Raw genomic sequence first — 16,059 nt, 5'->3', positions numbered from 1 at the left:
TGAAGGGCGACGTGTCCCAAAAAAGTGAACCAAAGAAAGTGAATGTCAAAGAGTGAGCGAGGGGTTTATCCGAATTTGAATGGATTAACACGGAAATGACAGGTGGATCAGACTGTGATGCGTTTCTGTGTGAGGGTCAACAATGACGTTCCCGAGTTTGAGTCAAGCAAGGAGAACTGAAAGACTGTCAGGAATAAGCAGATGATGAACGACAGACGGCAAAGTTTCCGCACCTTTTGCGTCGCTCCCTCTGTTCTCATGATGCATGACGTGATATATTTGTCAGGGATGAGAGGCCGATATATGGATGTGTCTGTCCTTCACTTGTCTCCTTTCGCAGCATGTTGACATTCTTTGGAGAAATAATTTGCACAGAACATCGTTTTACCTGTTTAAAAAAAAAAAAAAAAATTCCAGACGCTGCGATTGCTGAAGGCCTTCTATTTAATTCAACGTCACAGTGAAGAAAAGCAGACTCACAGACTTGTCCCCGTGTCATGGTGATGAGAACACATACAAACTCGCTTTACGTCTTACGAGACTTCTCTCTTTCAAAACACTTGACAGCACACCAGGATTTTTGTAAAAACATGATTAAAATATAAACAAAAAATACAAACTGTAACACAATACAATTTCACCCGCATACATTTTTTTCTGCGCTAATTTCACAGTAACATTTTGACAAAGCCCAATGAAAAGTACACTATGACGTTGACGAAGGCACTTCAAACGCTGTCAGCATTAACATTTGACATTAGTCCCTTTTCCCACAAATGCGCCACAGCAAAGAACATGGGGCTGAAAATGAAAAAAAAAAAAAAGTTTCTTCAGAGGTTTACGAGTCTGTACCTATACACGGAATTACAAACTGGATTTGCCGGAAAAAACACAGTGTGTTGGTGCAGCATGTTTATCGTTTGAGGTGTGCAGTAATAAAAAAAAAAAAGTTCATTTCCTAAGTACCATTTTCTACTAAATTAAAGTGAAGACAAATTGCACAAGGACACTGGCGAAAAAAAAAAGTCACCTGAAGATACTTAAACATACCAAGGACACGAGAGAGTAAAAAGTCAGGCAATTTCAACACATAGTGGACATTTCACAACCTGAATATTTATGAATTATGACATGATTAACATTTGAAAACATCATAATTGCATAAAATTAGTTGGTCACCCAAATCAAAGTTAAGGCAAGGCTACCGTTACAAAATAGACTTGAGTGTCTGCCCGCATTTAAAATACCGAGAGCGATGCAAAGAATCAAACGTGTTCAGATCAGTTGCTCTCTTGTCGGTAATGCAAGACGTAGTAGTCATGGACGTACATCAGGACGGCGAATGGTTGACCAATGATGAGTGAAATCCACACTGCGGCGTTGCCATAGTTACCGCGCAGGTTATGGCCAACAAACCAGGCTAATGGAAGCTAATGAAGAATAAAGACAACAACATTGAGGTTTATTAGGAGTGGGAGAGACGAGATTGCATTGTAATCCCATTAGCGATCAAACGTGCTGCTATTCTCAAAAGGTGGACAAGGAACCATATTTGGTGATCGAGTCAATATAACTAAATTCACTAATAAGGAATCATTACTATCGTCTTGTACTATGTGTAAAAATAGTATCACAAATACAGCTAGCAAATCAACTTTTGAAGTAGAAATAAAAATATGTTTGGTACAAGTAGTTTTAATACATCTACAGCATTCAGGTTCCAAATTAGCTTACCTGAGCCATCATGCCCATAAAGGCCCACAGTCGGAACATCCTCAGAGGGACACTCACCAGATACTAACACAAAGATAGGGGAAAAAAAAACAAAAAACAGATGGCATTTAACACTTGAAACTTAATATCTGCTTCTAAAAGTTTGCATGAGCACGGGGTCAGTTCATGGGCTCAGCTGTACCTCGTGAAAGAACGCAGACAAGAAGAAGACTGCCGACTGGCTGACTATCTTACTAAAACCTCTCCTCAGCAACGGCTTGTAAAAGTGCCTGCAACATGAACACGTGAAGCGGACTGAAATTTCAAATTAGATAGTAGCGTTGCTTCCAATACAATATTCTTTTGATATTTTTACAAACATTAATATCATGACACAGCAATTAAGCAGAAGTCTATGTACAGTGGTGCTCATTTTTGACAATGCTTGTAATGCAAAACACTTGTATCTCAAATCATTGTCTGCTCTTGCTGGTGTGCATTGACCACATGAGGGCAGTAAAATGCAAAAAAAATTGGGAATACTTAAAACAAGTAAATAAATCAGATTCATTAAAAGCTCTAAAATCAGTCTTTGTAACATTTTCTCTGTTGTGTTTGTTCTTCTTGCTGCATGAGTTGGACTTGTGCCAAGCACTTTTTTTCCCAACTCATTTTCCAAACACATCATAGTGTCATGTACAGTCTGCTCGGATCAAACCAAATGCTCCCCTGAGTTTACTTCGACAAATTTCAATGCGCCGTCTTCAAATTTAAGTGTGTGAATAACTCACCGGAGACACCACTTGTGAACGGGGATGTTCCAGTTCTGCCAGAAATATGTCACCGACTCCGAGTTCCTGAAAAATGAGTCAGGAAAAAAGGATACTGAGGCTTTACAGAGCCTAAATAATGGATCAGTAGGTATGACACTTTCATTAACACTGATGGAAAACTCTTTCTATCAGACACTTTTAATACCCTCTCATACCACCTCGGCTTTTCAAAATGAGCAATTGTCACTCACAACATTCACAGTCACGAATTACAGTAATCAGTCCACTGAAAACCTCGTGAAGACGAAAAGAGAAAACAACAGCAAAACCCACAGAAACAAATATTTACCACCAGTCTTTGTAGAACTGTCGATCTCCGAAGCGCAGAAGCTCTGCTGTGAAGTTCAAAGATGAGTGGAAGAACCAGTAGAAAAACATCAACCAAAGTAAATGGTTGGGAACCTATAGAGAAACAAGAATCCATATAAACATGAGAAGGGTATACAGCACAAAATATGAAAAAAAAAGAAAAAAGAAAAAATGCTTGCCATCTGTTATCCGCAAAACTCACTATAACAGCTACCCCCGTGCTTTTATTTTTTTTACTCACAGCCAATCTTAAGAGTCTCTCAATCATCCGAGATAGATCCATGTCCTAAAATACAAGAAGAGAGGAAAGAGCCGAAACCGTTACACACTCAAAACAATTCTAAACCTGCCGGCCGTACTCGATGCTCACCTCCAGCGGCTTCATGGAGCTTTGAATAATGGGAATCATCCACTAGAAGAGAGAGAAAAACACTGTTGGGATATTCTCAGACATGCACCATAATTTCATCTTCAAAAGAGACACTGAAGTGATTTCAGAATGAGTACCTGTTGAGTTAGAGCCACTAACATCTGGATGAGGAATAGCTGGAGATAAACACACAGTTAAAATGCTAATGAATTAGCACTTTGAGTTGTTAGATAACAACGGTTTGAAGACTATTTCCAAATACAGTACAGACTTTGCATTGCCTGTTATTTTACCTCAAATAAGTAATTCCATGGAACATCTTCTTACCATCTCAAAAAGTCTCCGTAGAAGGAAACTCATGCGGATTTTAGGAGAGCGAGGAAAGTTGAGCTCGTAGCATAGAGTCGGAGCAAAGGCAAAGTAGTACAGGTCTACAGATACACAATACAAAGCTACATGTGACATTCAACAACGGAAAAAAAAATAATGACCACACAAAATAAAAGCAAGCACCTCTGATTGTAAGGTTGCCAGGGTAACACACTTTTTGGTCTTCTGCAATGGAGTACTTTGATGATGGACCTATGGATTAAAAAAAAAAAAAACAATACATGAGGTTCAATCACAGATTAAATTGAAAATAAGTAATGCCGCAGTAACATATTCTTGCCTATAGGTGTCACTGTAAGCACACAAGCAAATGATAGAGCCCGCTTTAATTGTGTGCGACTTACAAGACAGTGACCTCGCCAGTTTCTTGGCCTTAATGGTGCTCAGCTCCCGACACCACATGTTGACGTCCTTGTACGAGTAGAGCTTCAGGAAGAGAATGGTGTAAGTACTGAGTACAAACGCACCTCCAACTGAAAGAGAGGAAGAGAACATGGGACGTTAACATCCAATGGGGAGAATGGCACAAACGACAAGTATGTTGTGATATTGAGGATGGGGCAGCAGTTTGCCTGCAGAGGGTCACACTCACACACTTTATCAGGCTAATACAATTGCACACATGCGGTAGGCACACAAATTAAAACTGTTGTGCCAGCAGGGTAAGGTGCAGGTCAGAACACCTGGCGTCAAATCACAGCCGAGCCTATTCGTATGCCATCTGTCTCTCTGGCTAATGTAGCCTCCAGACAAGCTACTGGTGATCAGAGTGACACATGCACATGATGATGATGTAAACTTTCCATCCAAGTCATAAAACTTCCATTAAGCTCACAAACAGCCTCCATCCAAATGGTTTTAAAAGAATAGTAATTTGTGTTCTTAGAATATATATATATATATATATATATATGTATATACACATATATATATATATATATATATATATATGTATATACACATATATATATATATATATACACACATATATGTATATATATATATATGTATATGTGTATATATATGTATATATATATATATATGTATATATATATATACACATATATATATATATATATATATATATATATATATATATATATATATATATATGTATATACACATATATATATATATATACACATATATATATATATATATATATACATATATATATATATATATATATATACATATATATATATATATACATATATATATATATATATATATATATACATATATATATATATATACATATATATACACATATACATATATATATATATACATATATATATATATATACATATATATATATATATATATATATACATATATATATATATATATACATATATATATATATATACATATATATATATATATACATATATATATATATATATACACATATACATATATATATACATATATATATATATATATATATATATATATATATAATGACTATGAAGTTCAAAGGAAAATTGGATTTTTTTTTTTGGGGGGGGGGGTGAATTGGTGATTCTGATACCTCCAGGATCCAAGTTGCACCTTTTATTATAGTTACAATAACATCACATCATCATCCAAGTACTTTTGCATCCCAGAAAATTGAAGTGCTCAACATAAAATGGCTGTAATTCCTAAATAGAATATTTTGTCTAAGGCCCAAAGACCAATGGTAACAAGTAAAACAAAAACAAACCAAAAAAATCAATTTATTGAACATAGCAACGACTGCAGTTTTGTTCTTTCCCTTTTATATTGGCCTCTCTGGAGGCAAGTGTGTGTGCATACACACTTGGTGGTCTTAAATACACACACACCTGCCCTCTTGTACTGTCCTTCCGGTGTGAACAGCAGAGCTAGGAGGAGAACAGACAGATGGGCTGACTCCTTTACTCATTCACCTCCCAGTAAGAGGAGAGGACAGGACCAGAGGGGAAGAAGGGGACAAAAAGCAGAAGCGACACTTGCTGCCTTTTATGATGTTTGGACATTAACCTAATCTCAATGCCAAGTCAACATCTCAGCGTAATACATGCAGTAGAACAACCAAATTACCATGCATTTGCAAGAAACCCATTATCAGACTCATAATATGTCTCATAAAATTATACATGGCTGCGCTAGACCGATGACTAAAGGACAGAAGCAATGCCAAGAATGTGTACTCACCATACTGTATTATGCTAATGGCGTGAAACTTTTAGGTGACAACAGTGACCTTGATGGAGATTTTATCTACATCAGCCTGTTGATTATGGCGAAGGGCAAAACAACTTCAAAAGCGGACTCGACATAGCACATGCATGCACAGACACACGCACACGCAAACACACACACACACACATGCACACAAAACTGCAAAGGAACGACTGCAGTCCAATGCAGCTAGGAAAGCACCGACTTGGACACCCTGGAGAAAAAAGAACTGCTAAATAAGGGCGTTGCAGCTTTGACTGCATAGGAAGGCCAAGTCCGCAAGCAGGTAACTAATGAGTTGCCCAACAACATTTAAAAATGATGTAAAAATATGGAAAATGAGTGAAAACAATGGCTTTTCGGTTTAACCTGGTTAGGGATGCTTGAGATTTGTTTCTTCTTTTGACACAATGGAAATAAGAACTATTCGGCATCCAGTGTCACAGAGTAAAACCTTTTTTTTCTCTTTTTTTTATCTGTACAGCCAACACTTTGAGTAACTTTTTAAGATTGAATTATTATTAACAAGTGTGAAAAAAAAATAAAGCAATACATTGTGTTACTTGTCTCACAATGCAACTGCCACTTCCAAATGAGTTTAATTTTCAGTTCTATAATGAGCATCACTCGCCTGTGATGCATTACCCAAAAAAAAAAACATTATAAAAAGCAAAGAACACATGTTAATGTGCTGCAGGAAATTATCAAATTTTACTGAAATTGCACAATTTATTTTATTTAAAGATATTAGAGTGCGTATGTCTATCTTCTGTTCAGATATATTGCACTGTATTTAATTTTCTGGTATATTTTATGTCACAAAAGTCAGGGTCGATTTCAAATCCAACCTACGAGTTTTCTCTTTATTGTGAGCCAGACAACCAACCAGCACGTCTACAAAAATATGCAAGGGGCGTTTGCTTCGTTCAGTGTGCGACAGGATGTGAGAGTTGTGGCAGGACAACTTGTGGCTTCTTCACCATGACACTGAAAGTGTGGCACAGAAGGCTGGGCAACTGAATTTAGTCCAAAGGAAATGGTAGTTTGGTCATGGTATCAAAATGCTTGTTTTGCTTGGTTTGCAGATTCTACTAAGTTTCACTATATTTTTAAACTTTTTATTCTGGAGATGGCACTGCGTTCTTACCATAAAACCTGACCTCGTATCGTCAATGTTGGTGTACCATGAAGCCAACTGTGCGTGCATTAATTCAATGGTGTGCAGCGCGTGGTCATCAGGCAGTAGACTGTGTCCCCCTGATGACCCTTCTCTGCAAACCATACACTCTTTTTGGCAACACAAGCCTCCTCCTATACTCATCTTCTCTTCCTCCGCCAGCTGGATACAATCCAGTCATGACCAACTGGTCCATTACCACTAACCGACTCCAATTATGACAGGCTTATAGGAGACGTCTTTTACAGCACAATCAAATGGGTCGACTGCTTCTTTGAAGGACAAAGATAGGAATGCCCTCTTAATCTTCGCTGCAATGACATTTTTTCAATTTCGCACATAGGTATGTTGCAGGCGCTCATTGAGGATAGATGACAATGCAGTTCTCCGGTCAGCGAGCCGACCACACTATCTAGTTAGCAGCTAATTGAGAGCCAGGAGAAATGGTATTTTAATAACAGTACGAAAAACATTTTACCTGGGGTCGTGGAGGGCACCAAGAGGACCACTGCGGCAGGGAATGTTAGCATGACAGCCAAATTAACACTATGGGCAAGAAAGCCCACACGCTCACTGAATGAACCCTAGGCAGGAGAAAGAAAAACACGCACAGAGTGTTAGCGCGTTAGATCTGGGCCGGCCGGATGCCCATTTTGGGGCGAGGGGCGGGATGTGACAAATTTTAAAAAATGTTTCGAATAACAAAGGACTGGCCCACAAATCGGCCCTCATGCGTGTGACCAATGACCAAAATGACCTCAGAACGCGTCAAAAGCACCACGATGAACTATTTGTGTATGACGAGACGCGAGACAGCAGTGTGCCTGGGTCAGGGGCCAACAATTTTTATGAATAAGGCCAGAAGGTCGAGGCCGGAACGGTATCGATCGCGGCTGGAGGGAAGGGGACTGACTGGTAAAAAAGGGTCAAGTGCCCAGCTCTGGTAATCAGTAAGCCAACAATTTCAAACATGTTATGTTTCCACTGACATTACAACTACCCATGTACTGTGTGACTGATTTGATTATTGGCGTATAAGACAAGTGCACAACACGTTTCAGAGGTTTTAAAAGACTTTTGCAGTAGAGCATGACTGAATGTCCTAAATGCAAATGGTGAAATCAGTTTTGTGTTCTATTGGCAACGGGGAGGGCTAGTCAATATTAAAGGATGGTTTTAGAAAAGTGATCTTGCTTACCTTTGACAACTGCCTCTCAGTATAAAGAGCCAGCATGATAAACACATTGGACACTGTTGAAAACAATGAGGCAACAAATGACATTGTCATCGCATATAAAAAAAAATATGTCCATAATAACAAATATAGCATAGCATAACAGAAGTTTTACCAGAACAGAATTTACACTCTAATAAAAATGCCTGAGGCAGGAGATTATTTCAGCAACAAATTTGGTGACCAAAGAACGGCAGTTATTGACTAATCTTTTTACCTTTACAACCAAGACTCTTGTTTGTTTTGTTTTAACAAGCAAATGTTCCTTAAAACAAGCATACACGCCCTCTTGGTTTTGGTCTCACAAAGACATACATGATCACACTCAATTTAGCAGCAATCTTGCCAAAAGAAATGATCTAGCACTAACCGACCATATGGGTTGCCGTGCATGCATACACAAGTATTACAAGTAATTAATTTCCTCTGTTTTGCTTCACGGGAGAAGGTTTATTAAATGTCGACATTTTGAATATTGGCTCCTCTCATCACTGGTGTGTAAAATTTGATACATCACAAATCAGGTACGGATTCCATCAGATTTAGCTCTCAAAGAAATGGTGCAGTAAAATCCTGAAATACATGGAGAACTTGCTTTAGTCTATTGTATTACTTTTGATAAAGGATTATTATCCTAACGGGCATTTAAAAGTATACAGAGATAAGTTATACAATCTTTGTTTTTTTAATGTAACAAACATTTGGGGAATGGGCAGGATGAGTACTAGAAAATAAAGTTGAGTCTAGATGATCAGGTGGTAAAAAAAAAGCAGCATATGTCGCTTTATTCCTTTGCAGCACAATATGTATGCGGTACATCAGTATATAGGCCAAGTGGGCATCCCTCAGGAGACAAAGTGAGCTGCACCACTGCAGATTTTCACTTGATATATTCTAAAAAACTTTAGATGTGCCTCTGTGTGTGTCTTAAACAAAGGACAGTGTTAAGTCACTTTCCCGTGGTCTGTGGGCGAGTTATCGTACTTATACTGGACATCTAATCTAATAAAGTATTCCTTAATTTCACAAAATTCAATTTTCCTATGTGTAATTCTCCATGTTACATTTTTATTTAAGTATCATTGTCAATGATGATTTGAGAATGATTTTTTTCCCTTCAGGATAACCTGTGCAGTATGTGTATAGTACCTACCAATTACCAGGCACACTGCTGGCCAGCTATAGGGGTCCTTCAAAAATAAGGAAATCACTTGGATAGGGTCCACCAGAATGCCATATCTGTTAAAGCAGAATAAAAAAAGATTAAGAAAGTGTTGATTTGAAGTTGAACCACTCAAAAAGCTTTACATGGCAGTTTCACTTCAAAAAAGCAAAACACATTTGTGAAAAATGGTTTTCTCTTTATTATGTTCCAGGCTTTCAACACTACTCGAGAAGTTTTGCAAAAGTGCTGCTATTAAATCTATAGATTTATTATTATTATCATTTTTTATGAGGTATTTTTAGTTTCTGACACACTTCTGCTGCATACTGAGGATCAAAAGAATGGCATCAACAGGATATGCTGACACAAGAAAAAAAAAAGCGACCGCCACTCGTCTGGCAAGACTCAAATGGGCATGGGTTGGTGTTCGCCTCGAGAGAAATTTCAATTTGCTCAACACACTTCTTAGATGGCATGGAGCCTTTTGCTTTATGAACTGTGCCGTGTCTGCAAAGTTCAACATGGTGCCGCATGTGTTAATATGCAGGCCCCTTCATGTTTTTTTTGGAAAGTGAAACACCTGCAGACCTTTCCACTAGAAATACTTAATGGTTCAACGTGCATAGTTCTTTGACCCAGTAAAATAAATGTAATGGAATAAAAAGATTATACAGTAACAGTAGTATAAAACACAGACGGGCATGCTCACCTTAACAGGTTTTCTAGAAAGAGTCGGGCATTGCTAAGTACCTGTAACAACAACAAAATAATTACAGGTTACGTGTGATTCTTTTTGCAAAATGGCACTTTTAACTTGCACTTGGTCACTTTTTTTCATTATTGGGATAAATTCTCTATTTTCTTCACCATTCTTCCATGCCTCAACTTTTTCTTACACTTTATCATACTTTTTTCTCATGTCATTCTTTGTTTTTTTAAATCTCTCTGGCTCACTCTCTCCATTTGTGAATGGATGGTGATATCTCATTACCCCACACAAAGGCGCCATGCCTGGGGATGGGACAGAAGTTCAGTAGGAATGAAGAGAAAACCTCTCGTGATGAACACAACGATCTGTGTTCAAAGGCTGGATTAGCGGCAGGCAGGCTTTGCTACAGCCTCATCCCTGCTCCTATTCTCTCACATTCCGTCTCTTATTTGAGCAGACAAGACAAAATTCTGTAAAATGTGTTAACATTGTGCCATACCTCGAAATAATCTGGGTTGTGAGTACATAAAGTGCATTTTATCTTGACTGAGGTAGATCTGACCACACTGTCAAACTTACTCACAGCACATTAAGGGGACTATCGATTGAAAACAAAACACCTTGCCAAGATGTATATTTATACAGAGTTCAAGTTGGCAAAAGACCAATTCTGACAATGAATAAGACAGAGTGAGCGTTCATAAAGGCAAGTGTTTATAAAACTCTAAACACTCATTTCTTCTTCTTGTTTTTATTACTCAGGGTATAATACCCGTGGTTTTAAAATACACAGTGCATTATTTAAAGTCATTAACCTTGACATGTTTAGCCAAGTTATTCCTTGTTGGCAATGTTTCATTTTTCTCTTTTGTATTTGTTGCGCAATCTTTCAATCCCCAGCTGCAGATTTGGAGACAGCAGTGTGATGAGGGGTTTTGAGATTATATTTAAACAACCGTCCAAATTTTAATACCCAATATTAACGTAGCATGTCATTACTTATTCCAATAAATGGATATGTGATGGGCAGCTTGGGCCCTGTGTGTGTTTTCCGTGGGCGCTGCAACTTCCTCCCTCATTCCAACACCATGCATGTTAGGTTAATTCATCCAGCCATATAGTGCTTGTCCTCATTTGGGCCTCAGGTGAGCTGGAGTCTATCCATGCTGATTTTGCAAAGGAGGCAGCGAACACCTTAGGTTGGTAACAGGCCAATTGCAGGGCACCCATTCAACAAACAATTATGGATGTTGGGTTTACAGAAGACACGAAATTGTCCACAGGTGTGAATGTAATGCGAGTTGTTTGTCCATGTGTGAGCTGTGATCTGCAGGGAACAAGTCCAAAAATCACCATGAACTGTAATAAGGATGAGCAAAATTGAAAATAAAATAGAAAGATGGCTGTATCAATGACGTGCATATCCTTACAAGTGTTCTCTTACCAGCATTACCACACACCAGTTTAGAATCCCTCTGTAGTTACTGAAACCGCTGGATGAAGTCAGAAGGGACTCTTGTGTCTTGTGACAGCTTGACAGGGTAAGAATTAAAAAAAAAACGACAGTTGGATGAATGACTTGTCATTTAGGTGTGGTTCCACCAGAAGTATGGCAGATTTGCAAAAAAAACCACATGTTTATTTAAGTCTTTGAACGCCACATATCGCTAAGCCAATCATCAAGATCGATATTGGTTGGCCCAAATGATTGTGCATGGGGCACCTGGTCATTTTAGGACGCTCGTCACCATTTGACATTTTGATTTGGTTTACGCGCTTTATTTCTTTAAGCACGTAAATCATAGTTTAATCTTCTCACACATTTATGTGTAAGATATAGCAATAGTTCAAGTAAAGATCAGCACTCAGTACCCCAGCAAACTAGCTAACATTAATTTATACGACCAATGACGGATAAAAAACAACACACCTACGGTAAGTTTTTTTTTAATAGTCAATATAACTCACCTTAATCTATCATTTATGTCATTGTTACGTTTCTTTTTGTCACACTTTGTTGTGGGCTGGGCTGCCTCCCACGAGCGGTCAACTTTGCCTGCCCCGCTGTTCGTCTTTCTGTCAGCGGCCAACGAGAGCTGAGTCGCTGACTTGCACCTCTCATTCATCGGTTGCAGACTCGCTCCTCTCCCCGCCGCGAACGTAGCCCGTCTCTTGCGACTGAAGGCCCCGGTAGTATCCATTAAATCGCCCATGGTGGCGGTGAAAACCAAAACGTTTAAGACGGAAGATCCCTTCGTTCGTTCACTTCCAAAAGTAGCATACTTGATGCTGTGGAGTCACGCAGGCGTGGAAGCAAAGTAAAAACGGGAAGGAAGTACTGTCGCTGTCAAACCGATCCACCTAAAAGTCCGATTTCCGCAATGTCCCAAAACAGGCAAGCGTGTCATGAAGTCGCTGGAAGTGTGACGCAAGAAGGCTGCGCTGAAATCTGACACTGTAACCCACAGAATGTTTCTGAGGGAGTAACTACAGTAGACAGACGCACTAAACAGGTTTCCCCCCAACGTTCATTGAGCCAAGGCGCCCATTTAAAAAAAAACAATCAAAATCTGAGCCAGTTACACTGAAAATAAATTACACTTTGAGGAAAAGAGCTTCTTATGTTGAATGAATGGCAACCTGTGGGATGCACAGGTTTGTTGTATATTCGAGCAGGTTCCCACTGAGCCACATATTTTACATATGATAAACGTAAGCAAAGAATCATCACTAATATTATATGCTATGTGTTCTTAACCAGGGTCTTTAAACATATTGACAAAGTTTTACGTAAAACTATGTATTTTATTGATATTTTTGACTATTCCCATATTTGTGAAAACTATGATAGTTACTTGGTAGCGCAAGCACTGAAAATATTATGAAATTCACAGAGCTGGGCAGTCTGCCCCTGGTGCGGAACAGTCCGGTACTCAAGTCATAACCCTCAATTCTCAAGCAAGTCTACCATCTCTTCCTTTCAATAGATGTTTCTGGCATTTTGATTAATGAACACAGATACTCTACATATTACAAACACTGCGTCGTGGAAAGTGGTTGGTGATCAACGCACTAAAGCAGGATGCTTTTCACACTGGATTAAAGGGAAACATGTATGTAAAAGTAGATAAAATATTAATATAAAAAACTCAAGGACAAATGACTGACATGGTATTGTAATTCTTCTGGTAAACCTTTTAGAATGGTTGATAAATGCTCCTTGTGGAAAGACTTAAAGTATTAGATTTTCAGATCAAAAGTGGACTTTGATCAAACGCAACACTAAGCAGAACGTAGTTTGCACAGTGGAGCACTGGCGGAGCTAGGATTTTTTTTATCCTTGGGGGGGGGTATAGAGGGCCAGGGATAACAATGAAAAAATTTCAATTTACACCCCCCCAAAATTCTTTAGAAAACGCTGAGAAAAAAAATATCCTATGTTTCCTTTGAGAGACAGGCGAAGATGTGGAAAAGAATTGCAGGAAAAAATTCAGAAAATATCCGAAAGTAAATTATTTGGCCTGGCACCTGGTGGGTCTAGGCGTATTTCAGAGGCATCAGTACTCGTACAGCCCCCCCTTTAGTTCTGTCAGTGCCGTGGAGAGGTTCCATCTCTGAATCTCTGGTCGGGCCCTGGTCTTGGAAGGCTTCACATTGCAAAATCAACTGAAGACTCAAAATTACTCACATGTGAATGTGACGTTGGTTGCCTGGACACTGTGTGCGGCTCAACTGGCGACCAGTCCTGGGTTTACCCTCGTGCCCAATAACAGCTGGCATTGTCGAGGGCAAGCTTTATAGAAATTATACTGAACTGGCAATCATAAGCGTGGCGTGGAAACTCGGATTTAACTACTGTAGCACTATAGAAGTATGTACTTATCCTTCAATTTAATGACTATTCCGTCTGAAAAGTTCAATCTCCGTTATCCTCCTTATCGTGATGAAACTACTTGAAAGAGTTCCTTCAATGAGAGCGGCCCTTCTGTCGTTTCTTCTTCAGTGCGCTTTTATATATCAAGGTGGCAAGTGATCACTGGCATTGATTCAGCTTTATCAGTCCTCTCTGTCGAAACGGTTGTCTTTAAGAGTAATGAGGTTTTGGTGCCTGTGTTTGTTGGGATAAGAGACCCAGGATCATAGATCAATTGTAACTTTCTAACAAAATTGTTCATGCAAGTCTTCAACTCTAAATTGTAACCTCCAACACGTTCTGCATCCTTGTTGACCTTCGATTTGTTCATAATTTGACACCATTAGGAAATATTGAATTAGAAATATGTTTCAGAGTTAAAGTGTGACCGTCATAAAACCATTTATTGAACATACAATATTCAAGTTTTGTTTTAACATTCTCACTGGGCACACAGGGATAAAAAGAACTTTCATTAAACACTGTTTATTAAAACTAAGCTGAAATAAAATAAAACTATTGGGGAATTGTAGCATATAATAAAAAAGGAATTCTTGTCAAAGACAGTCAACTGTAATACAAGTTTGAAACCACGTAGTGATGTGATGGATATTCAATTTTTTTTTTAATTGTTATTTTTTCAGCCATTTTGTACTGTGCAGCCAAGACAAATACTCCATCTTGATGACGGAATAGGCTCAGCTTGCTGAGTTCTATGGCATTAATCACACTTTTCCTCTTTTTGAATATAGCCAAAGATAATGCAAAATATACTTTCGGAGTTAATCCTTTTAGATCCTTAATGCATCTTCGCTGAAGTCTCACAAGAATCGCTCAAATCTCACGTTATAGATTTCTCACTACAAAGATCATTTGACCTTCAAGTTTATGTGTGACTGAAATCAATTTTTTTGGTATTAGTTTTGTGACGGCATTGTATTATGACAGAAAAAGTTAGAAAGTTGGGTTGGTAGTTGTACTTGTTCCAAATAAGTCCTCCTCAGACTAGAAACCACTGTGTTGCGTGCAAGTCTGCTAATGCGCCACAGATCCAGTTATTTTTGATAACAGCTAGCCATATAAAATTGAGAGAATAAGAGGTTTTAGCAATCCATTATTTATGCCTTACCCCAGGGCCTCAAAAGACATTTTTTTTCCTCCAAGAAGCTGTGCCTCTGAGCAGAACACAATCTCGCTCTCTGCCTTTAGAAAATTGAAGTCTTATTGTATACTCTCACCTTTCATCTCTTCGTTAAGCTATACTCATGTCATCCCTAACGGAGTAAACCTCGTCTGGTTATAGCTTACATCTTTCTTGGAAACCTCTCTTCCCCACATTTTGGGACTTTGTGCAAATATTTAGATCCCCTCAGCTAAAGTGGAAATGCGGGGCAGTGAGGCCTACCCTTGCAACTCCAAAGGACTTGTTTCTGTGCTTTAGTTCAGAGCTATTGGCATTACAGTCAATTCTGCTTCAAGGGTTAAAATATTGACATTTCGCTACCTAAACATCCCAACACTCACTCAAGGTTTGTTGAAAGAGGAGGAGAGCAAGCGTGATTGAAAACATAGATGCAGTGTAAAGCAGTAGATGTGGAGACAGGAGATAAATATAGTGAAAAGCAAGATGAAGGCGGGTGGGAGGGGTTGACGATACCGAAGACAGAGCGATATCACACTTTCTACCTACTGTATATCTCCATCTCTCTGCCTCCAGCTGGGGCGGCAGAAGGAGCTGGAGATAGCGTTTGCCCTTGCAGGCTGTAATGAAGCAGTGGAAGGATAGATGAGTCACTTGAACACGGGCGCTGGAGAAATCCACACTCCAACATCATTCAGGTCAGCTGAGTGATGTTGCGTGAACCCGTGTTTGTGTGTGGGTGTGGATCAGAACAAGTGCCTGTGTGTTTGTGTCAGTGACGGTTGGAGGTTTAGCGTTAGTGTGAGGGACAACTGAGACAGATGCTGATTATATAGGAGACTTGATGGAGTCATAAAGATACTGCAAGATAAGCAGTCTGTGATAAAGGACGAT

At 38.8% G+C, this 16,059-nt stretch overlaps 1 protein-coding gene and 1 long non-coding RNA gene across 2 annotated transcripts in view; one reads left to right on the top strand and one right to left on the bottom strand.

The window, feature by feature from the left end:
- Nucleotides 1-1,096: 1,096 nt before the first annotated feature.
- LOC148329043 (diacylglycerol O-acyltransferase 1-like) lies at nucleotides 1,097-12,558 on the bottom strand. Its single transcript, XM_088306379.1, has 17 exons — nucleotides 12,080-12,558; nucleotides 11,556-11,643; nucleotides 10,112-10,152; nucleotides 9,391-9,476; nucleotides 8,202-8,254; nucleotides 7,482-7,587; nucleotides 3,960-4,088; nucleotides 3,739-3,807; nucleotides 3,553-3,656; nucleotides 3,363-3,401; nucleotides 3,226-3,267; nucleotides 3,097-3,141; nucleotides 2,836-2,948; nucleotides 2,505-2,570; nucleotides 1,916-2,003; nucleotides 1,735-1,797; nucleotides 1,097-1,430 (listed from the first exon to the last, which is right to left on the bottom strand). The coding sequence occupies exons 1-17, from the start codon at nucleotides 12,322-12,324 to the stop codon at nucleotides 1,281-1,283; spliced, it is 1,527 nt and encodes a 508-aa protein (XP_088162505.1). The 5' UTR covers nucleotides 12,325-12,558; the 3' UTR covers nucleotides 1,097-1,280.
- Nucleotides 11,800-16,059, top strand: part of LOC148329042 (uncharacterized) — an 89,131-nt gene continuing 84,871 nt past the window's right edge. The window contains exon 1 of the long non-coding RNA XR_015845574.1: nucleotides 11,800-12,046. This is a non-coding gene — a long non-coding RNA (uncharacterized LOC148329042). The remainder of the gene's footprint in view (nucleotides 12,047-16,059) is intronic.

This window comes from Idiotropiscis lumnitzeri, chromosome 10 (assembly GCF_059441095.1).
Source record: "Idiotropiscis lumnitzeri isolate Australia: NSW breed Sydney's pygmy pipehorse chromosome 10, RoL_Ilum_1.0, whole genome shotgun sequence".
Taxonomy (NCBI): domain Eukaryota; kingdom Metazoa; phylum Chordata; class Actinopteri; order Syngnathiformes; family Syngnathidae; genus Idiotropiscis; species Idiotropiscis lumnitzeri.
Note: the sequence above shows the minus strand (reverse complement) of the source record. Positions and strands in the feature narration are given on the sequence as shown.

What these genes read in the sequence shown, in the direction of transcription:
- LOC148329043 (XM_088306379.1), bottom strand. Translation starts at nt 12,324, where the DNA reads ATGGGCGATTTAATGGATACTACCGGGGCCTTCAGTCGCAAGAGACGG. An exon ending in TTTCTAGAAAACCTGTTAAG is followed by an intron (nt 9,477 to 10,111) that starts GTGAGCATGCCC and finishes CTGCTTTAACAG; the next exon opens with ATATGGCATTCTGGTGGACC. An exon ending in AGCAGTGTGCCTGGTAATTG is followed by an intron (nt 8,255 to 9,390) that starts GTAGGTACTATA and finishes TGTTTTCAACAG; the next exon opens with TGTCCAATGTGTTTATCATG.